We start from the raw sequence: 22921 nt of genomic DNA, 5'->3' as shown, positions 1-22921 counted from the left end.
TTATTTTGTTCTTTTCTTCTTTTTTTAAATGTATTTATCTGTGACTATGAAGTTTTTTATAAGTTCTGTATTCATTTTAATTTGTTTGGGGGAACTTTTTAATTTAACTTTTTATTTTTTCTTTAGCCCAATAGTGCTTATGCATAGTATTTTTAACTTCCATATGTGTCGTTTATGGGGTTTGTTCCTCCTTCATGCACTTGTTAATTTCTAGTTTCATTGTGGTTTAAAAGATGTTGTTGTTGTTTGTTGTATATGGTGCTGACTACAATTCATAGCAACCCTATGAATAATGATTCGGAACCTTGCACTATCCTGGCCAATCTGACCATCTCTTCCACACCTTCCCCTCTTGCAACAATCCATCTTGTCCAGGATCTTCCTCTTCTGCACTGTCCCTCCACCCTTTGAAGCATGATGTCCTTCTCCAAGGAAAACACCGCCCCCCTCTCCCCGTAACATACCAAAATTCGTGAAACTGAGCTTCAAGATCTTTACCTTCAAGGAGTGTTTTTTTTAATTTGTTGAGACTTGTTTGGTGTCATAATATATGATCATCTAGAGAATGTACCTTTGTATACTTGAGAAGAAAATAATTTGAGTTTTAGTTGAGTGAGGTATCCTGAATACTTATATGAGGTCGAGTTGGCTAACTCTGTAGTTCTAGTTCTTCTGCATATTTAGTTTCTTTCAAGTTTTCCATCCTTTGGTGAGAATGATATGTTAAAATCTTTTCTACTATTACGGTGCTGTGTATTTCTTTGTTCAAATCTGTTAATCATGGTTTTGTGTATTTTACAGGTCTATCATTTGGCACATAGATATTAACCAAGGTTATGTCTCTTGATCTATTGTACCTTTAATCATTATATAGTGCCCTTCCTTATCTTTTATGGTAGTTTTCATCTTGAAGTCTTACTTTTTCAGGTTTTTAACATTGCCATTTGCCTATTCTTTCCCTCTCCCATCCTTTGATTTTTAGGCTTTTCATTTTTTCTTAGTTGTATCTGTTATAGGCAACATATTGGTGCACTTCGGTTTTTTAATCAATTCTGCTACTCTTTTTCTCTTAACCCATGTGTTTAAACCATCCACTTTAAGTGTGCTTGATTACTGATAGGCCAAATGTTACCATTACATCTGGCTGAGTTCTTTTTCTGTTGTTGCTGGTTGCTTTGGTCCATCCACTTTCCTTTGCTTTGTGTGAAGTCTTTGTGTAAAGGACTTCCTTTAGAATTTCTAATAGAGTTGGTCTTGTTTTCATTAATTTCTAAAGTTCCTACTTGTCTGCAAATGATCCAATTTCTTTTTCATATTTGATGGACAGCTCTGTTAGAGGATTGAGAAAGATACTTTCTTTAAATGTTTGTTAGAATTTAGTAGTGAAACCATCTGATTCAGTCATTTTCTTTGTTGGGAGGTTTTTGATTACCAATCCAATGTCTTTACTGGTTGCAAATTTATTGAAATTATCAATTTTTTCAGTTCTCCTAGAATCAAATTAAGTATTTTATGTGCTTCTAGGAATTTGTCCATGCCATCTAAAATATGTAATTTGTTGGCATGCAGTTGTTTACAGTATTCTTTTATAATCCTCTCTACTTGTTTTTGTTCTGTATGGTTGGTAAAGCTTTGTCAGCTTCATTTATATTTCTCCCCTAAAAAACCAATTTGGTTTTTTTAAAATTTTCACTGTTGTATTTGTATTCTGTATTCACTTATTTCTTCTACAATCTTCATTGTTTTCCTCCTTCTGGTAGCATTGGACTTACATTGCTTTGCATTTCTAGTTTTTCATGTTTTAAAGTTAGGTTATTGATTTGCGATCTTTCTTCTTTTTTAATGTAGGTGTTTACAGCTATAAATTCCCCTCTGAGCACTGCCTTCGATGCATCCCATAAGTTTTGGTATGTTGTTCTTTAATTTTTTATTCATCTCTAAGTTCTTTATAATTTTTCTTGTGATTTCTTCTTTGACTCATTGGTTGTTTAATAGTGTATTATTTGATTTACACATATTTGTGAAATTTGAAATTTTTCTTTGATTATTTAATTTCTATTTTCATTCCATTGTGGTCAGAGAAGATTACTTAGTATGATTTCAGTGTGCTTAAATATACTGAGACTGGGACTTAATGATAGTCCATCCTAGCGAATGATTTATATGCCCTGGAGAAGAATGGACTGTTTTTTATATATATATGTGTGTGTATATATATATTAGATCTAATGTGTTTTTTGTGCTGTTCAAATTCTATGTCTGGAAATTCTATTCCTTATTAAAGATGGTGTATTGAAATATTTTACTATCAGAATTATTTTATTTCTTCCTGAAATTTATCAGTACTTAGTTTATATCTTTTGTAGCTCTGTTTTTAGGTATGTGTATTTTTATAATTGTGATATCTTGTGATATCTTCCTGAGTAATTTAGCCTTTTAAAATAATACTTTACTGTATTTTTGGTGAATGTTTACAAGAAAATTACATTCTTATTTACAAACTTATTTACAATGCCATTGGTTACATTTTGACAATGTGTTAGCAGCCTTATTCTTTCTGGTTTAGTTTTTCTGTTCCTTGCTCTCTTATTTTCTCATGTTTGCTATAGAGTTAAAGTTGACCATTTGGTCTGAAGTAAATTAAAGGCGTTAAAGGAGTACAGTGCTCACCGGTGATGTTGCTTAACTTTTTTAAAAATTTATTTTATTTTATTATTTTTTTTTGTGTGTGTGTGTGTACCGTCAAATTGGATCTGATTGGTACAGGAGGAGATTGCCCCTCCTTCTCCAGCAGAGCACCTGGTGGAGTTGATCCCTGTGCCTTTGGTATTGCAGTGCAGCTTCTTGCCACTAGGCCACCAGAGCTCCCGGATGTTGCTTATCTTACGTCCAACATGTTATTTATCTGAAAAATTATCTCTAATGATCTGTTCTAAGTTTAAAGGCTATCTCGGGATGATATTCTTAGAGGTTCCTCTAATTTCTGTAGGCCTAGTAAATCTAGAAATTTTTAGACATTTGATTGTTTTGTTCTATATTTTTCTTCCATTCTGCCTGGGACCATCTGTTGGACCCTGGTTAGAATGATTGGTAGTAGTAGCCAGATATCATCTAGTTCTTTTGTTATTAGACTGTAAGAGGCCATGGATTGTGCCCACTACTAGTCCTAAAGAGGGCAACTATATGTTTCTACTTTATGTTTCCTTCTTCTTTTTCTTTTTTTTCCAGATGAGTGCAGTCTAATAGTTCTGTCTTTATTATCATAAAAGCTACTTTAAAAAACTAAGATGTTGTTTTTGTTGTTTACCATTGGGTCAGAACTGACCCATAGCTGATCCTCCAGCTGGTTTTCAGAGGCAGTTAACTGCATGGGAGGAGACTGTCCATCCTTCTCCCACAGAGTGGCTGGTGGCCTCAAACCACATGCCTTAGGGTTTGGGATGCAGCTTATGAATCATGTTATGCTAATTATTCTATGTGTCTATGGTTGTAAGCCTACAAAACTGATCAACTAATTTTGAGATGTATTTTGTTAAGCTGAGGAAATCTCTGTAACAGTCCTTCTACATGCTTTAGTATATTGAATTGACCCTTTTATCATTATCAGGTTATATTACAAGATTGCTGTTGCTGTTAGCTGTTATCAAGTTGACTATTACTAATAGTCACTAGGTACAACAGATCAACACTTGCTCTGTCATGTGCCATTCTCACAATATCCACCATGCTCAAACCTATTGTTGCAGTCATTGTGTCACTCCATCTCAAGAAAAAAGGGTTTTCTTCCCTTTCCCTGACCCCAACCTTTTCCAAACATAATGCCTTTTTTCCAACCCTCCTGACAGTATGCTCAAAGCCTGTCAAGTGAAGTTTCTATGCCTCCAAGAAACACTGTCATTAAACTTATCAAAAAATATTTTTGTTATTATTGTTATTTTGGGAGTCATGGCATATTGGGATGGGAGTGTCAGAGACAGTGCGATTGGCACAGGACAGAGCAGAGTTTAGGGCTGTTGTACATAGGGTCGCTATGAGTTGCAAGCAACCCGACGGCACGCAACAACAACAACAACAACAACATGGCATATCCAAGACTTTTAGCCAACATCACAACTTAAAGGCATTAACTCTTTAGTCTTACTTATTTTGCAGTTTTCCCATGCTTTTGAAGCAATTGAGAATATTATAGCATGGATTAGGTGCAGTCTTTAAAACTGCCGTCTGTGCTATTTAACATTTTAAAGAAGTCCTTAACCGGAAATTTGCCCAATGGAACATTTTTTTTTACCAATTAATTGACTGTTGGTATCTTCAATATTGCTTGTAGATCAAAGTAAAAATAAATCCTTGACAGCACTAAGATTTTTTTCCATCTGTTGTTATGTTGTCTATTCTAATTGTGAGGACTTTTATTCTCTTAATGTTAAGGGGTAATTCTTCTTGAAGGCTGTAGCCTTTCATCTTCTTCAATAAATACTGCAAATTTGTTGGTTGGTTTTTCTTTTTCTTTATTTTTTTATTACTTTCTGCAAGCAAGATTGTGTCATCATCTGCGAATGAGACTTTCTGCAATTCTGATGTAACATTCTTTTTTATAGTGTAGCTTCTCAACTGATTTTGACAGCATACAGATTGAATAGGTATAGAGAAAGGCTACAATTGTGATGTACAACTTCTCTGATTTTAAGTCATGTAGTATTACGTTATTCCGTTAAAATTACTGCTTCTTGGTCCATGTACAGGTTTCACATAAGCACAATTAAATGTTCTGCAATTCTCATCCTTCTCAATGTTAGCCTTTATGCATTCTTGATCTGCACCATCGAATACCTTTGTGTAATCAATAAAATGGAAGTAAACATCTTTCTGATATTCTCTACTCTCAGTGAAGATACATCTGACAGCAGCAGTGATCTTCTTTGTTACATAGCCTTTTCTGAATCCAACTTCATTTTTCTGAAAGTTCCCTGACAATGCATTACTCCAGCCATCTTCAACAAGATTTTATTTGTATATGATACTAATAAAGGGGTTCTGGTGGCCTACTGGTGAGAAGCTCTGCTGCAGTATCAAAGGAACATGGTTCAAGGCCACCAACTGCTCCATGGAAGAAAGATAGACAGTCTCCTCCTGTGTAATTAACTGCCTCTAAAAACCCACTGGAGGGTCAACTATGGGTTAGTTCCAACTGTATGGTACACCACAATATGATATTAATAATAATGTATTTCAGATCATTTTCACATTTGTTCAATCACTTGTTTGGTTTTTGTTAAATGGCAAAAACATATAGATCTCTTCTGTCTTCCAGGTTTCTTCATATAGAATATTGTGCATATCTAGGCTGCATCTGTTTAACTAGAACACATCAATTCCTGGAGCCTGCTTTTTGCTAGTACATTTAGTGCAACTTGGACTTGGTCCTTTAGTATCATTGATTCTTGATCAGATGCCTCCTGGTGAAATGTTTCTGTGTCCTCCAGTTTTGTTTGGTATAGTAGCTCTGTGTATTCTTTCCATCTGCTTTTTGATGCTTCCTGCATCCTTCAATATTCTGCCCAAAGAGTTCTTTAATATTGCAACTTGAGTTCCTTTAACTTTAAAAATGCCAAACACATTTTCCCTTTTTGTTTTCTAATGCCTTATCTTTGCATATTTCATAATGTTCTGCTTTGTCATCCTAAGCTACCCTTTGAAATATTCTCCTTGGCTCTCTTATTTCATAATTTCTTTCCTTTTCTTTAGCTTCTCTAGTTTGAAGAGCAAGTTGAAGAATCTCTTGTGACATCTATTTTTAGCTTTTCTTTGTCTTCTGTCTTTTTAATGATCTTTTGCTCTCAATATGGATGATGTTCTTGGTATCATACCAAATTCATCTGGCATTCATTCATTACTCGTCAGTGCATCAAATTTATCCTTGAGATAATTATTTATATTCAAGTGAGATAAATTCAATGTGTATCTTGATTCTTGTGAATTTGTTTTAATTATCTTCAGCTTCAACTTGAATTTGCTTGTGAGTCATTCATGTTCAGTCCCACAATCAGCACCTGAGTTATTTTGATTTCTAATATTGAGCTGTTCCACGATGTCTTTCCACAGTCTGATTCTTGTATATACTATCAAGTGAGGCCCATGTGTATAATCAACTTTTATGTTTTCTTTTTTTAAAAAATATCTTTTCAATTAATAAGTCATTATATAACATTCTATCGTAAAATACTTAGGCCTATTTCTGACTCCAAGGTCATGTTTGGTTGTTGTTGTTATTAGGTGCCACCAAGTCAAGTACAACTCACAGCAATCCTATGAACAAAAGATATGAACCCTTTTCTATCCTGTGCCAACCTTACACTTCCTGACACACAAGAACCTTTTGTGGTAGTCACCATGGCAGCCCACATGGTTGACAGTCTTCTTCTCCTTTGCCAATCCTCCACCCTTCACATCATCATGTCCTTCTCCAAGGAATAGCCCCCCTAGCAACATGCCCAAAATATGTGAGGTGAGGCCTCATCATTCTTGCTTCCAAAGAGCACTCCAGCTGGACTCTCTCCAAGAGAGGGTTCTTTTGGATACCATGAGATGTTCAATGCTCTCCTCTAACTCCACAGCTCAAAGCCATCAGTTCTTCTGTCCTCCTTCTTCATTGTCCAGCTCTCAGATGCATGACAAGTGATCAGGACTGTGGCCTGACTCAGATGCACCTTAGTCCTCAAGTACAAATTAATTCTTTTTTGCTTCCAACATTTGCATTCCAGTCACCATGTATTATTAATGTATCTTTTTCTTGAGCATTTTTAAAAAGTAACACTTATTAAAGATATTTTATCAGGGTCACACATTCCAAGAGATTCTTCCATTTTATATTGACTTAATATCCATAATCCTATGAGACATAGATCTTATTCTATCTGTTTTACTGCAGGAAAAATTGAGATTTAGGACATATGTTTTGTCAAAGGTCTCACAATGATCAATGGATAAAGAATATATCTATATTCCTGTTTTAAAATTCATGTAATTGTTGCGGTAGTGATGTATCTATTTCATGCTTTCTTACTGCAGGAAGTGAGATTATGTTGGTAGAAATACTATTTCCTCATGTTTGATCTTATTAGTTGATATATATTTAAACAATAATGATAATAACATCTTCCTTGTATAGCCGTAGGTAGGTAGGTAGGTAGATATTACTCTATTACTGGCAACTTTGTATTTCAGCATATCTCTGAAAATTCTTTTTAACAATGGATGGAGGCTTGAAGCTGTATCTCCTCATTTCGAGTCTTACTACATTGAAAATTGTTTCACTGGGTTATATATAGCTTTACTCCAACCACATCATTAAGTTTGACACTACTTTGAGGAGGAAACTCTTTACCTGTAAAGATTACATCCTAGGAAATTGTTTGAGGCAATTAGTTTTGCTTTGTTCAGTAGAGCTATTATGAGTGAGAATTTACTTTGGCACATGAAAAGAAGCAACATGTACTAATAAGGAATAACTTACTAGGATTGAATTGCTGTTTGTTGTTTTGTTGGTTTTTTTAAATCTAGTAGCATTTACAGAACATATTATGGTACACTATATCTTGAGTCATAAATATCAAATAATTCAAATAATATTGTGAATTCTCAAAATAGAGTAAAATTAGAAATCAATACAAACAAAAATTAAATATTTCTCTGAATATTTCAAATTAAGAAACTTATTTATTCATAATTTATGGATCTAAAAGTCTCTATCATTGTTATGGACCATAGAGTTGGAACTGATTCATAGCTGATGCTCCAGCAAGTTTTCAGAGGCTGTAAATGACACAGGAGGAGATGTCCCATCTTTCTTTGCTGCAGAGGAGCTGGTAGATTCAAACCACATGCCTTTCAGGTGACAGCACAACTTCTTATTAAACCACATGCCTTTCAGGTGACAGCACAATTTCTTATCCAAACCACATGTCTTTCAGGTGACAGCACAACTCCTTAAAAAATTTCTCTGGCATAGCTAAAGCAATTTCAAGAGGGAAATTTCTAGCACTAAAATACTATTAAGAATTTTTGTTATTGTTGTGTACTGTTGAGATAAAATTGACCCATAACTTATCATCTCGCAGGTTTTCAGCGGCAGTGATTGCACAGGAGATTATTGTGTTGTCATGTGCCATCAAGTTGCCTTGTGACAACTCTGAACTCTGCCCTGTCCAGACTGACTCTGACACACCTACTCTCATTGCCCCAGTTACTATATCAAATCATCTCATCCGATGTCTTCCTCTCCTTCGCTGTCCCTCCACCCTTCCAAGCATGATGTCCTTCTTCAAGAACCAGTGCCCCCTGGCCACATGGTCAAAGAATGTGAGATGGAGCTTCAAAATTCTAGTCTCCAAGGAGAAAGTTGGTTTCACCTTCTCCACAACCTATTTTTTTCTTGGTAGTCTATTCTATGTTCAAGACTCTTCTCTAGCACCACAACTCAAAAGCATCAATTCTTCATCTGTCATCCTTAATCATTATCTCTCTGATGTATAGCAAGTAATTGCAAAGACTATGGCCTGGATCAGTTGCATATTAGTCTGTAGACTGACATCGTTGCTTCTCAGTATTCTGGAAAGGTCCTTGACAGCAGATTTTCCTAATGCAATTGTCTTTTGATTTCCTGACTGCTGGTGCCAAGTATGTTGATTATGGAGCTGAGAAATCTCTTCTCCATCTATCATTGTTCTTTCAGTTGCCCAGTGGTGAGAATCTCTGTCTTCTTAAAGTTGAGCTTTAATCTATATTGAAGATTACAGTCCTTGTCCTTCTGCAGCAAGTGTTTCAGGTCCTCCTCATTTTTAGCAGGCAAGGTTGTGTCATCTGCATAACATAGGTTGTTGGTGAGTCTTCCTCCAATCCTGATGCCACATTCCTCCTCATAAAGCCCAGCCTCCTGAATGTTCTGTTTTGAATATTTATTGAAAAGGTATGGAGAGAGGATGCATCCCTGACACATTCCTTTCCTGATTTTGAACCATACAGTGTTCCTTGATTCATTCTGAGGATGAGTCTTGGTCCGAGAGATTAGATAATACTGTTGTTGTTGTTGTTGTTGGAACCGACCCATAGCCAACCTTCCAGTGGGTTTTCAAAAACAATTAATCGTACAGAAGGAAACTGAACATCTTTCTCCTGTGCAGTAGGTGGCCTTGACCCACGTGCCTTTGGGATTGTAGCACATATTCTTACCATTAGGCCACCAGAGCTCCCTAGAAGCTACTAAATAATGCTTATTTCCATGTTTGGCAGAATGTTTATGAAAACTTATGAGATCCCATTAATTGATGTTGTTATTGGGTTTTTCAGTATCTTTGCTGGTTTTTATTTATGTCAACTGCTAAGAAAGGAGTATTAAAATCTCTGTTATTGTGGATTTCTGTATTTCCCCTTTCAATTGTATACATTTCTGCATCACATGCTTCACATAGCTTTATTGCTTGGCTCATTTAGGATTGCTATGTCTTCTCGGTATACTGATGTAAAGATATTTATAGATCCAATTAAATAATTAAACATCTTCTTAACATTTCTTCTGTTAGAGAAGAGCATGAAACATCCAATGGACAGCCAGAAGAACAAATATGTCTTGGAGAGGGAGAAGCTTGAGTGTCCTTTGGAGGCAAGAAATATGAAGCTTTGCCTCACTTAATTCAGGCTTGTTCCTAGGAGGGGCTTTTCCTTGGAGAGGGACATGATGCTTGAAAGGGTAGATGGTTAGCAAAGGAGAGGCAGACCCTCCACCAAGTGGACTGACATGGTGACTGCTGCAGTGATCTCTCATGTATCAGGAAGAGTGAAGATGGCATGGGATAAAACAGGGTTAAGATCTGTTGTTCATACAGTAGCTATGAGTTGTACTTATCTCCATGACACCCATAGCAACATCTCTTCTTCATAACCAGAAACTGCATCAGTGGAAATTGTTATTGACTGATGACATTTCTTAGAGTTTGAAATCATTGGAAGTCCTTTATAGGCTAAACAAATGTTGTTGTTAGGTTCTCTTGAATCTAGTATATATAGCAGCCCTATGAACAACAGATCTGCATCCTGTCCTATCTTGTGCAATCCTCACAATCTCTGACACACTTGAGCCTATTGCTGCAGTCACTGTGTCAATCCATCTGGTGAAGGGTTTTCTTCTCTTTTCTCTCTCCTTTCACTCATCTTTCTCAGTTGAAGTTGATTATACTAATGATTATTAACTTTAAAAATATAGGAAATATAAACCTTAGTAAAATATGGCTTAAGGTGCTTGCTTTACCAATGACTTCTATATTATGTTGAAAAAAATACAAGTGAGAATTAAGAGATTAGGTCACTGCTTTGAGAAAAGAGAAATAAAACATAGTTTTTATGACAGTGCTCTCAAATCTTATGCTATTTAAGTTTTAATGAAATAAGTGTGGGTATTTATTGCAGGAAATATATTTCTGACTTTGTTTTTCCTTAAGTGAGCTGAAATAATACATTATCATCATTCAGTTCTGCCAAATGGTTTTTTAGTTCTTAATGCCAAACTGGTTTGAACTCTGTTTCCTAAACTTTAGATTTCTAGTATTTAGATACTGAAACAGAATATCTATAAAATGTTTATTAAATGAGTAATTGAACTTTCTGTACTTGGATCATTAATTATTTAATAATGTACAGTATTGAATCTATTACCCATTATGAGATATTTGACTATATAAATCTGTGGATTGCTAAGGTCAATTTTATAATCACTCACTCATAGTCTTCAAATTAGGACTGACTCATAGCTGACCCAGAGGGTTTCTGACACTAAATTGTTTGAGGGGAGGTTGCTCATCTTTCTCACATGGAGCTGCTAGTGGATTTGGACCACTAGAGAGGCACAGCCTTTGAGTTAGTAGCACACCTTCATATAGACGATTTAAAAAATATATACAACACTACATAAATATGCTTGCATGACAGAAACATACTGCTACTAAGTCAGTTCCAACCTATGTGACCCACCATCATGCTTCTGAGTTAAGCGAGGAAACTGCCTTTTTTTCTCTTGCAGTTTACCTGTTGGATTTGAGCCACTGACCTTTAGCTTTGTTATTGTTAGGTGCTCTTGATATTGGACCTTTAGCTTAGCAGCCCACTAGAGGCTGCTCTTACAAAGTCCACTAGAAGTTCCATGGGAGAAAGTTGGGCAGTTTCAGCAGTGATTTTTTTTTCTTTTCCAATTTCTGTTTTGATAATAAAGTTTAGGTTATTTTTTGGAACACAGTCATATTAATGTATTTACATATTTCTAAGGGGCTGCTTTTGTGCTTCAATAGCAAAGATGAGTAGTTACAAACACATTTACAGTCTTCAAAACCTAAAATATTTACTGTATTTTTGCCATTTACAGAAAAAAACTGCGGTCTTAGATTATTTATTATTTCAATAGTTGGAGATTTCAGTAAGAGGAGATTTCACTTTAGTGTTTTACTTATTTAAGCTGTTTTTCAACTAATACAAGACAAAATTGAGTTTCTAAGTTAATTAACAATCCATTGAAATAATAAATTTCATACAAAATTTTTTGTATTTACTTTTATCTCTTATACTTCCAACTTTCAAAGATTAAATCTTTTATTAAACTTACTACAGTATATTACCTGTAATTTTAAATCATTTATTTTGCTAAAATATATTTGGGAAAATATTTTACAATCAGATTCTCAAACTAGAGTCTATGAACTTACTATGGCTGTATGTGAATTTTCTATAATAATTTACAATTGTAATATTTTCATTTTTATATGACTTAACATTCTGAGCCATTAAAAAATAGTTTTATGCAACAACCCAAGCATACAAGTTCAGCCTGGGAAGATACATTTATATTTGTGATAGACTTTTGTACAATTAATGATTTATTCATTGCAAATACCTTTCATAAGAAACATAAACAGCGACTATACACATATACTTTACATGGTGGGACACACAGGAATCAGATCAACTACATCTGTGGAAAAAATTGCTGGAGAAGCTTAATATCAGCTATGAAAACTAGGCTAGGTGCTGCTTTTGGAACAGATCATCAAGTACTCATATGCAAGTTTAAACTAAAGCTAAAGAAAATGAAATCAAATCCACAAGAACTAAAATTTGACCTTGAATTTGTCTATCCTACCTGAATGTAAAAATGACCTCAAGATGCTGGGAGGCAGGGTTAGTACGAGAGTGAATGAGTGGCTGAGTGAGTTTATCCCTATGAAGCAGTGAAAGACCTGAGGCCTACCTCAAAGCAGCTGGGTCATGGAGCCTGTAGAGTAGAGGGCCCCTTCTCAGTCCTTGGGCCAGGCATTGCAGCAGAGGCCAAAGCTCGCTTGTGAGAAAGCGGGGATATGAGTGACAGATCCCCACCGTGGAGTACATGGACCTGGACCTGGACCTGGTCCCCAAGCTAATGCAGAAGTTTAGCTGCCTGGGCAATACATACAAAGATGTGTTCATCTCAGAGTTCCTGCGACCACTCTGCTTCCAGTTTAACCCTGGGGCCTGTGCCTTCTTGGGCATTACCACCTGGAACATACAAACAGTAATTGGTGCTGATTATGACTTTGAGAATGCAAACATTAGTATGCACGGAAAAAACTAGTTAGAAGGCATTTGTGAATGCAAAACTCAGGAATGGTGTTGAGGCTACCATACTATGCAGCCATGTTATGTTTTGTTTATTAGGCATTAGTCTAACAAGTCATTAGGGTCACTCGAGTAGGGAAAGAAAGTTAAAATTGGGGGTGGGGAGGCATCTTTCAAACAATTTTTTTTCCTACAAGGAAAATAAAACAAACCATCCACCTCAGTAACAGATATGAGGTCTTGAATATTAATGAACAAAGACCAGATGGGCTTTAGGAGAATATCAAGAATATCATTCATGAAGAAAGCAAAAGATCACTGCAAAGATGGAGGAGGAAGAAAAGATTGAGGTAGATGTGAGTAGAGACTCTGAAAATTGCAGTAGATCCCAGAGAAGCCAAAGCAAAAGGAAGAAATCAGGAAGGTAAGGAGCTAAATAGAAGATTTCAAAGGGCAGTTTGGGAAGACAAAGAAAAGTATTATAATGAAATGTTCAAAGAGCTAGAGTTGGAACACCAAAAGGGCCAAACTTGTTTGGCATTTCTTAAGCTGCAAGAACTGAACAACAAATTGAAACCCCAAGTTGCAATACTTAAGGATGGTATGATTAGAATATTGAATGACCCAGGAGCCACTGAAAGAAGATGAAAGGAGTATACAGACTCACTGTACCAAAAATAATTGACTGGTACAAAAGAATGCCATGAAACAACATATGATCAAGAGGCAATGCTGATGAAGGAGGAAGTTCAAGCTGCTCACAAAGAGTTGGCAAAACACATGGCTCTAGGAATGATGGCATACCAATTGACATATTTCAGCAGACAGATGCTGCCTTGGACATGCTCAACAAGTTATGCCAGGATATCTATCTGGAGGACAGCTGCCTAGCCAACTGACTGGAAGAGATTAATAATTGTTCCCATTAAAAATATGTGACCCAAGAGATGGTGGGAATTATTGGGCAGTATCACTGATATAACACAGAATCATGCTAGCAAAATCGTGCTGAAAATTATCTAAAAACAATTGGAAGAGTACATTGACTGAGAACTATCAGAAATACAGGCCAGGTTTAGAAGAGGCTGTGGAAGATGGATCTTTGCTGAAAGTAGAGTGTGAAAGATGGGTTTTGGCTGAAAGCAGAGTATCAGAGGAATGTCTGTCTATCTATTTCATTGACAATGCAAAAGCATTTGACTGTGTAAATTGCAGCAAATTGTGGCTAATCTTGAGAAGAATGGGAATCCCAGAACAGTTGATTGTTCTCATGTGAAACCTATACTTGGACCAGCAAGCAGTGGTCAAAACAGAGCAAGGATGGTTCTTCGTGGTTCAAAGTCAGGAAAGGAGTGCATCAGAGATGCATCTGATCTCCATACCTTTTCAGTCTATATGCAGAGCAGATCATTCGGGAGACTGAGAGGAGAAATGTGGTATTAGGCTTGAATAAAGACTCATTAACAACCTATGTTATGCACATGACACAATCTTGCTAGGCAAAACTGAGGAGGACCTGAATCTTTTGTTGCACATGGTCAGAGACTGCAGTGTTCAGTATGAATTGAAGCTCAACATCAAGAAGACAAAGATTCTCACCACTGGGCTGGTTGGCAGCACGATGATAGATGGAGAAGAGATTGAGGTTGTTAACAATTTCAGTTTGCTCAGCTTTACAAGCAATAGTCAAAGCACTTGTAGTCAAGAAATCAAAAGACAAATTTCTCTGGAGAAAGCTGCTGTCAGGGACCACTCCAGTGCTGAAGAGTACTCCAGTGCTGAAGAGTGCTGATATCAGTCTGGAGACTAAGGTAAACCTAGTTCAGGCCATGGTCTTTGCAGTTACTTGCTATGCATCAGAAATTTGGACAGTGACCAAAGATGACAGAAGAAACATTGATGCCTTTGAGTTGTGGTGCTGGAGAAGAGTCTTGAACATTCCATGGACTGCCAAGAGAACAAATAGGTTTATCTTCAAGAGGATGAAACCCTCTCGAAGGCTGCTCTTTGGAGGCAGATTTTGAATCTCCATCTCACGTACTTTGGACAAGGTCCAAGAGGGACCAGCCCCTGGAGAAGGATATCATGCTTGAAAGGGTAGAGGGAAGACTTCAGATGAGATGAATTGACTGTGGTAATGGAAGTAGGTGTGTCGGAGACAGTGATACTGGCTTGGGAAAGAGCAGAGCTGAGAACTATTGTATATAGGGTCTCTGTGAGTTGCAAGTGACTCGATAACATAGGAACATAACAACAACAACAAACAATTGTACCAAATAACGTTATTTTCATTATTATGAATCAGTAAAAAGAATATACTTGGATTATATGTACATACTGTATATTCATGCCAAATGATTGTGGAATTGTGTCTCAGTGTAATGTGGAACAAAGGGGGTAAAGCAGATAAAAATGTTGGGAGAAAAGCACAAAGTAGATGCATACATTCAAAACAATGTTATAGTTTAGATCTTGTTTCATTTTTCTGAAAACTGATATTCAATTTTGCTACCAGCATTTGTTAAGAAATTTTTCCTTTCCCATTAAATAGACTTTGACAATTTGTCTAAAATCAGCTACCTGTAGATGGATGTTAATCTATATTTTCATATATTTACTTACTATTTTAAAACTCTTAATTCTTTTTTTCAAAGCATTCTTGTATTAAACATAATCCAATATTAGTTATGATAGCTTTGTAAAATTAATTATGGAGTGTTTCTTCTCTTCTGTTATAGAATAGTTTCAATGCAATTGGTATTTACTTTTCTCTGAATGTTTGATAGAATTATCCAGCAAAGTTATTGGGGCTGAACTTTTTTTGCTGTGAGGTTTTGCTTTGTTTTCTTTTTCATGGTATCTTCAATTTTTTTATTGTGAACCTATTTAGATTTTCTACCTCTGTTTGTGTTAGTTTAGGTAGATTATGTGTTTCTAGAAATGTGTCCATTTCTTCTAGGTTTCCAAATTTGTTGAAGCACAAAGTTTCATGATATTCTAGTACCCTTTTTATCTCAATTAGTTCTGTTGTTACAGTCTTTTTTTTATTATTTACTTCTGTTATTTGCATCTTCACTTTTTTTTTAAACTTTGTCATTTTGACCAGTGGTTTGTTTTTTCAATTATATACTCAAAGAATAAACTAATTTTGTTGTTTCTATTTTTATTTCAATTGTAATCTATATTTTTTTTCCTTTCTTCTTGCAACTGATTTTTTTTTTTACTGCTTTCCTCTCCCAACTTTGATTCAATTTGTTGGATTAAGTTATTGATTTTGGCCCTTTCTTATTTTTGTGATGGGTACATTTATTGCTATAAATTTTCCTCTGAACACTGATTTTGTTGTTTTCCAAGGGATTTGATATGAGTTTTTCTTCTCATTGATTTTAGGAGATTAAAATGTTCATTTTAAAAATTTTTATGTTATCCAGTAGTTATTAAATTATTAACCAGTTTTCATTCATTTATTTCTTATTCTTTATTGATTTCTAGTTTTTTAATGTTCTCGTCTGAGAAGAAACTTTGTATCATTTTTATTATTTTTAAAAAATTTATTGAGTCTAATCCCAGAATACTTGATCGTGCTAATGTGAAATCTATACTTGGACCAAGAGACAGTCGTCAAAACAGAGCAGGGAAACACTGCATGGTTCAAAATTGGGAAAGGTATACGCCTGGGATGTGTCCTATCTCCATACCTTTTCAACCTGTATGCAGAACAGATTATCTGGGAGGCTGGGCTCTATGAGGAGAAGTGTGGCATCGGAATTGGTGGAAGATCTATTAACAATCTATGTTATGCAGATGATACAACCCTACTTGCTGAAACTGAGGAGGACCTCATGCACTTGCTGCAGAGGGTCAAGACTGCAGCCTTCAGTATGGATTGAGGCTCAATGTCAAGAAGACAAAGATTCTCACCACTGGACCAATTGGCAGCATCAGGATGGATGGTGAAGAGATTGAAATTGTTAACAACTTTAGTTTGCTTGGCTCCACGGTCAACACTCTTGGCACCAGCAGCCAGGAAATTAAAAAAACATATTGGAATGGGAAAGTCTGCTGTTAGGGACCTCTCCAGGGTACTGAGGGGCAAAGGTGTCTCTCTGGAGACTAAGGTGTGTCTGATACAGTCCATGGTCTTTGCAATCACTTGTTATGCATCGGAGAGTAGAACAATGACTATGAAGGATAGAAGGAGAATTGAAGAGTATTGAATGTACCATGGACTGCCAAGAAAACAAACAGATTCATCCTGGAGAGGGTTAAACCAGGCTGCTCCTTGGAGGCAAGGATTCTGGGGCTTAGTCTGACATACTTTGGACATTTTGTAAGGAGAGACAGGTCCTTGGAGAGGGACATCATGCTTGGGAGGGTGGAGGGACAGCGTAGGAGGGGAAGACCCTCTATGAGATGGTTTGATTCAGTGACTGGGATAATCGGGATGGGTGTGTCAGAGGCAGTGCGACTGGCACAGGATAGAGCAGGGTTTAGGGCTGTTGTAAATAAGGTCGCTATGAGTCGCAAGTGACTCGACAGCACATAACAACAACAACAACAACTTTGTAACTTAAAATATTACTTATTCTAAGAAATTATCCATGCACTTTGGATAAGAATATATCCTGTGTTCCTGTTGGGTAGTGTGCTCTCTATGTGTCTGTGAAGTTCAGTTGATTAATTGTATTATTTAAGTATTCTTTATCTTTGTTATTTTCGACTTGTATGCCCTTGCAGAACTATTTTGGTTTTCACCTCTTTTAGGATTTGTTTTAGGTATTTTTCAGTTATTGGATGCATATGTATTTGTTATGTGTTTTTAGCAAGTTGACACTTTAGTCATTTTTTAAAGTACTTTATTTCTTCTAATAAATGTGTTAAAGTCTGTTTTAACAAAGATTATTATGGCTGCTTCTGCTATCTTTAGATTACTATTATGTCTAAGTTGTGTCTCTTGCAGGCAGCATAATATTGGTGAATCACATTTTAGTTTAATCTATCAGTCTTTTTCTTGATAGAGGCATTTATTTATATTCAGTGTGATTACTGATAGACATGCATTCACAGTTGTCTTTGTGTGTATGATGAGCAATCTTTTTCCATGAGATTAACTACCTTTGAAAACCCGCTGGAGGATCAGCTATGGGTTGGTTCTGACTCAATAGTACACAACAACAACAATAACATATGCCATAGGCTAAGGCTTCTAAATTTGTTTCCATGTTGTCTCTTATGGCCTTTATGGTTTTGGTTTCATCCCTAGGTCTCTGATTCACCTTGAGTGGTTTTTGTGTACGGTATGAGCTGTGGATCCTGTTTTAGTGTTCTACAGATAGATGTCCAGTTTTTGCAGCTCCACATTTTTCCCCCATTTAATAAGTTTTGTTTCCTTGACAATTATCAATTGGCTGAAAGTAGAAGGATTGATTTCTGTGTTCTTGGTTGTAGTCTATTGATCTATATGTTTGTTGTATGAATGGCATATTTTGGTTACTATGGCTGTGTAGGCGATACCTCCCATTTCATTTTTATTTTTCAGAACAGCTTTGCTTATTCAGGATCTTTTTCCTCTCCAAATAAAACTGTCAATTGCATTTTCTCTCTCCTTGAAAATAGAATTTGCTGTCTGTACTGAAACCAAAAGGACTGGATTTGAATCTCTGTTTTTGCCACCTACTAGCTCTCAGTCTTAGGAAATCAGGCTAAATCTATAAGTAAAAATGGATAGCCTCAGTTTTCTCTTTGTAAAATAGAAATAAATATCTGTTTCATGGCATTGTTTTCAGAAATAGAAATAAGATACATGAAATGTACAGCATGATGTTGTCCAATCCATATAAGGCATTTATTTAATAGTAGTTATTGTTATCATTACTATTTAAAGTTATATACTATTGTTTATTTTTATACCTTTTCTTATGATTAAGTATGAATTGAGTATCTAGAAAAATGTATTATTTATATGAATGTCTCTTTTTAGTAAATATAAGAAAAATACAATGTACTTGCCAAATATAAAACTTAGATATTTTAATTGTAATTTTCTTTCTTTCAGAATTACTTACTGTCATCTACCTTTCCAGAGTAAATGGCTCTATGTTGGAACAGAAAGAGGAAATACACATATTGTAAATATTGAATCTTTCATTCTTTCTGGATATGTTATCATGTGGAACAAAGCAATTGAACTGTAAGTTTTTACTTTAATATTCCTTTATTTGGCTTAATATTTCATATAGTATATATTTATTGAATTACTTGAAATAGCTATAGATATGGTATGGTTGATTTTAGTGAAAAGTTTTTTTTAAATCATAAGACTTCTAAAAAGATTGTGGTATGGTTGGTGTTGTAATGTGCTCTTGAGTCAAAAATGACTTACAGCTGATCCTCCAGAGGGATTTTAGAGGCTGTAAATTGCAGGAGAGGAGAGCTCGGCCCATCTGTGTCCCATAAAGAAGCTCATAAATTCAAACAGTGTGCCTTTGTGTTTGACAGCATGACAGCACAACTGCTTACCACTAGGCCACCAAAGCTTTAGTATAAATTAATTTTTTTAGACATTTTTCAAATAATGTGATATTTTAAGACATCTGTGAAGAAAATTTGGACTACTCGGTAGTCAGCCTTAGTGTAGTCATTTCCTTTAGAAATCGAAAATAGGTTGTGACTACCTTTATTTTTCTGTAAAAATAACCCTGATCAATGCACTTGTTTTGTCAGGCTACTCTTAATTCTTGTTCTGTTTCATTAAAATGTTTTTCTTTTAATTTTTTTTAAGTTCAAAGAGAAAAACAGCTATTAATTAATACCTTTATGTTGTGGTATAGACAGCCATTTGATTCTGTTGATAATAGCAATAACCACTCTAACTTAGGCATTATTATATGTGCTTCTGCACATATTAAACGTAAAATCCTCCAAATGTGAATCTTCATAGAATACAATGCTTTCAGTTGTAGCACATTTATAAATAAATATTCTGTTCTATCTGTTTATCAAGGAGCTCTGGTGACATAGTGTGTTATGAGTTGGGGATTCCTCTTGAAATGTTGAAGCACGAGTGGCATCCACTTAACCAAATCACATGCCTCTGGAAACTCTATGAATTTGGAGAAATGATGATAGTTATAGAAAGGTTTCCGATCTTTTGTTCATAGGGTCTCTATGAGTTGTGCTCGACTCGACAGCAGTCAACAACAACTGGAATGTTAGCAGCTTACATCTATCATCTGCTCTGGAGGAGAAAAATGGGAGAGTATTCTCTCCTTAAAAATTTGTTGATGTTAGATGCTGTCAAGTCGAGTACTACTCATAGTGACCCTATGAACAAGTGATCTGAACCATGTCCTACCCTGTGTCATCCTCAAAATTTCTTGACATACTTGAACCCATTGCAGTGGTCATGATGTCAATCCATCTGCTTGAGAGTCTTTTTATCTTTCACTAACCTTCCACTTTTTCAAGCATGATGTTCCTTTCCAAGGAATAGTTCCTTCTAACAATAAGTCCAAAGTATGTGATGAAGCTTTGTCACCCTTAGTTTCAAGGAACAGTCTGACTGTACTTCTCCAAGATGTATCTGTTTGTTCCTTTGGTAGTACATGGGGTATTCAGTACTCCAACACCACATTTCAAAAGGCATCAATTCTTGTCATCTTTATTTATTGTGCCGTTAGTTCTAAAAGGTATAGCAAAGGATTAAAAAGACATGTATATCAAAAAGAGATATGATATCAAAATAGATGTCAGAAGAGACCCTGAAAATTGCAGTAGAATGTCAATAAGCAAAACAAAGGGAAGAGATGCTAAAGTAAAGAGCTGAATAGAAGGTTCCAAAGGACAGATCAAGAAAACAAAACAAATATTATAATAGAATTTGTGTAGATCTGGAATAGGGGAATGAAAAAAAAAAGAAGTCTGCATTTCTCTAGCTGAAAAGAAAATTTGAAAAATAAATTCAAGCCTTTAGTTGCAATACGGAGAGATACTGTGGGAAAAATCTTGAATGACCCAGAAATCGTCAAAAGAAGATGGAGAAAATACACAAAATAACTATACCAAAAAGAATTAGTTGACCCTGAAATATTTCAGAAAGTAACATATGATAAGGAGTTAGGGGTAATAAAGGAAAAGTTAAGCTTCATTGAAGGTATAAAAAAAATAAGGCCCCAGGCATTTATGGGATAACAATTTACATGTTGACCAGCCTATGCTAGGAAATTTGGATGACAGCTGACTGGACAACTGCCAGGAAGAGATTTTTGTTTGTTCCCATACTATTCAAAGGTGATCCAATAGAATGTGAAAATTATTAAGTAATATCAATAATAATATCACATACATGCAAAATACTGCTGAAGAACATTAAAAAAGGGCCAGAACAGTACATAAGTACTTCCAGAAGTTCAAGCTGGATTTGGATTTGGAAAAGGCTGTGGTATCAGGGATATCATTGCTAATGTCAGATGAATCCTGGCTGAAAGCCAAAAATACCAGAAGAATGTCTATTTATGTTTTTTTTGTCTATTCAAAGACATTTGACTGTGTGGATTATAAGACATTATGATGGATATTGAGAAGAATGGGAATCTCAGAACACTTAATTGTGCTTATGTGAAATCTATGCATAGACCAAAAAGTTGTTGTGTATACAGAGTAAGGAAACACTGTTGTTGTTGTTGTTATGTACGTCAAGTTGCCTGTGACTCACAGCGACCCTGTGTACAACAGCTCTAAAATCTGCCATATCCTGAGGCAGCCTCACTGACTCCAACACACCTAACCCCATTTCCCCAGGCACTGTGTCAATTCATCTCATCTGGGGTCTTCCTCTCCTGCACTGTCCTTCCACCCTTCCAAGCATGATGTCCTTCTCTGAGAACTGGTCCTTCCTGGCCATGTGCCCGAAGTATATGAGCCTCCAAGGAGCAACTTGGTTTCATATTCTTTGGTATAGACCTGTTGGTTCTCTTGGTGGTCTATGGTATGTTCAGTACTTGTCTTCAGCACTACAACTCAAAGGCATCTATTCATCTTCTGTCATTCATAGTTACTGTCTAGTTCTCTGATGCAGAGCAAGTAATTGCAAAGACCTAAATCAGTCACACTTTAGTTCCTAGACTTGACATTATTGCTCTTTAGCACTTTGCCAAAGTCCCTGGCATCAGATTTCCTCAATGTAATTTGTCTTTTATTTTCTAACTGCTGGTGCCAAAAGTGTTGATTGTGGAGCTGAGTAAGCTGAAATTGTCAACAACCTCAATCTCTTTTCTGTCTGTCATGATGCTGCCACTTGGCCCAGTGGATTAGATTGTATTTGCATGAAATTTGCATCTGTCTTTAAAATAAATTTATTGTTTCCTATTTCTAATGTTTCAGTGTATATGTATATTGCTTTATAAAGATGGTTATATTTTTGCTTCAATATTCCTTGGGCCTGGTTTTAATTGGTTTTGGTAAAACATTCTTCTAAGTGGTATAGCACTAGTCTGTTCATTTACTGTACAGATGCAATTCATGGTTGCATGGATATTAAACACTGTGATACTGATGTATCAAATGCGATAATTATTACCCGTGGTGGACAATTGTTACCCATGGTGGGCATTTGGTGGAGCTCGCAGATTAAAACAGGCATGGAAGCAGGAGTGGCATCCACTTCTGAAATAGTTTGTCTCTGAAAACTCTATTAATTTAGAGAAACAATGAAAATTATACAAGTGTTCAGGTCTCTTGTTCATAGGGTCTCTATGAGTTGTCTATGACTCAGCGGCACTTAACAACAACAACAACAGCATTCTTTTTTGTCAGATGTCCAACTGTGCTTTATTAATGATGACTCTTCAATTCTTATTATATTAAGAACTATTAAAAGCTATGATTCTTGTTTATAATTTTTTCCATTCTTTACTTTTCTGAGTACTTTCTGAACAGTGGCTACTAAATGACTTTTATTGAAGCACTAGTAATAGGAATAGTTTTGTGCTGATAATGACTTATTTGCAAGTTTATAGTATCGAGATAATTGGTACACTATATTTGTATTAATATTCCGTGTCTTTTTAAACAAGCACTTGTCTTGTAGATAGTCATGTTTCACAAGATTAGATACTTTTTAGCAATTTGTGAAGGACTTTCCCACCTATAATCTTAATCATATAAAAGCAATAGTACTGAAATGCATTTGTTTTTCATAATATTGTTTTGAAATATTGGTAGAAAGTAGGTAAAGATAAATTTAAGTACAAAATGATTTTTGAAAGTTTTATGCTAATGTAGCCCTCGG

The 22921-nt window shown here is 35.6% G+C and overlaps 1 protein-coding gene across 2 annotated transcripts in view; it reads left to right on the top strand.

Moving 5' to 3' along the window:
* Positions 1 to 22921, top strand: part of STXBP5L (syntaxin binding protein 5-like) — a 405474-nt gene that overhangs the window by 125423 nt on the left and 257130 nt on the right. For both annotated transcript variants that reach the window (XM_006884245.1, XM_006884246.1), the window contains exon 5: positions 18689 to 18823. In XM_006884245.1, coding sequence (XP_006884307.1) covers positions 18689 to 18823 — 135 coding nt within the window. The remainder of the gene's footprint in view (positions 1 to 18688; positions 18824 to 22921) is intronic.

The sequence above is a fragment of the Elephantulus edwardii genome, unplaced genomic scaffold (assembly GCF_000299155.1).
Source record: "Elephantulus edwardii isolate Elephantulus edwardi_28Jun2011 unplaced genomic scaffold, EleEdw1.0 scaffold00032, whole genome shotgun sequence".
In the NCBI taxonomy this organism is placed as follows: domain Eukaryota; kingdom Metazoa; phylum Chordata; class Mammalia; order Macroscelidea; family Macroscelididae; genus Elephantulus; species Elephantulus edwardii.
This window is presented reverse-complemented; position numbering and strand designations above follow the sequence as displayed.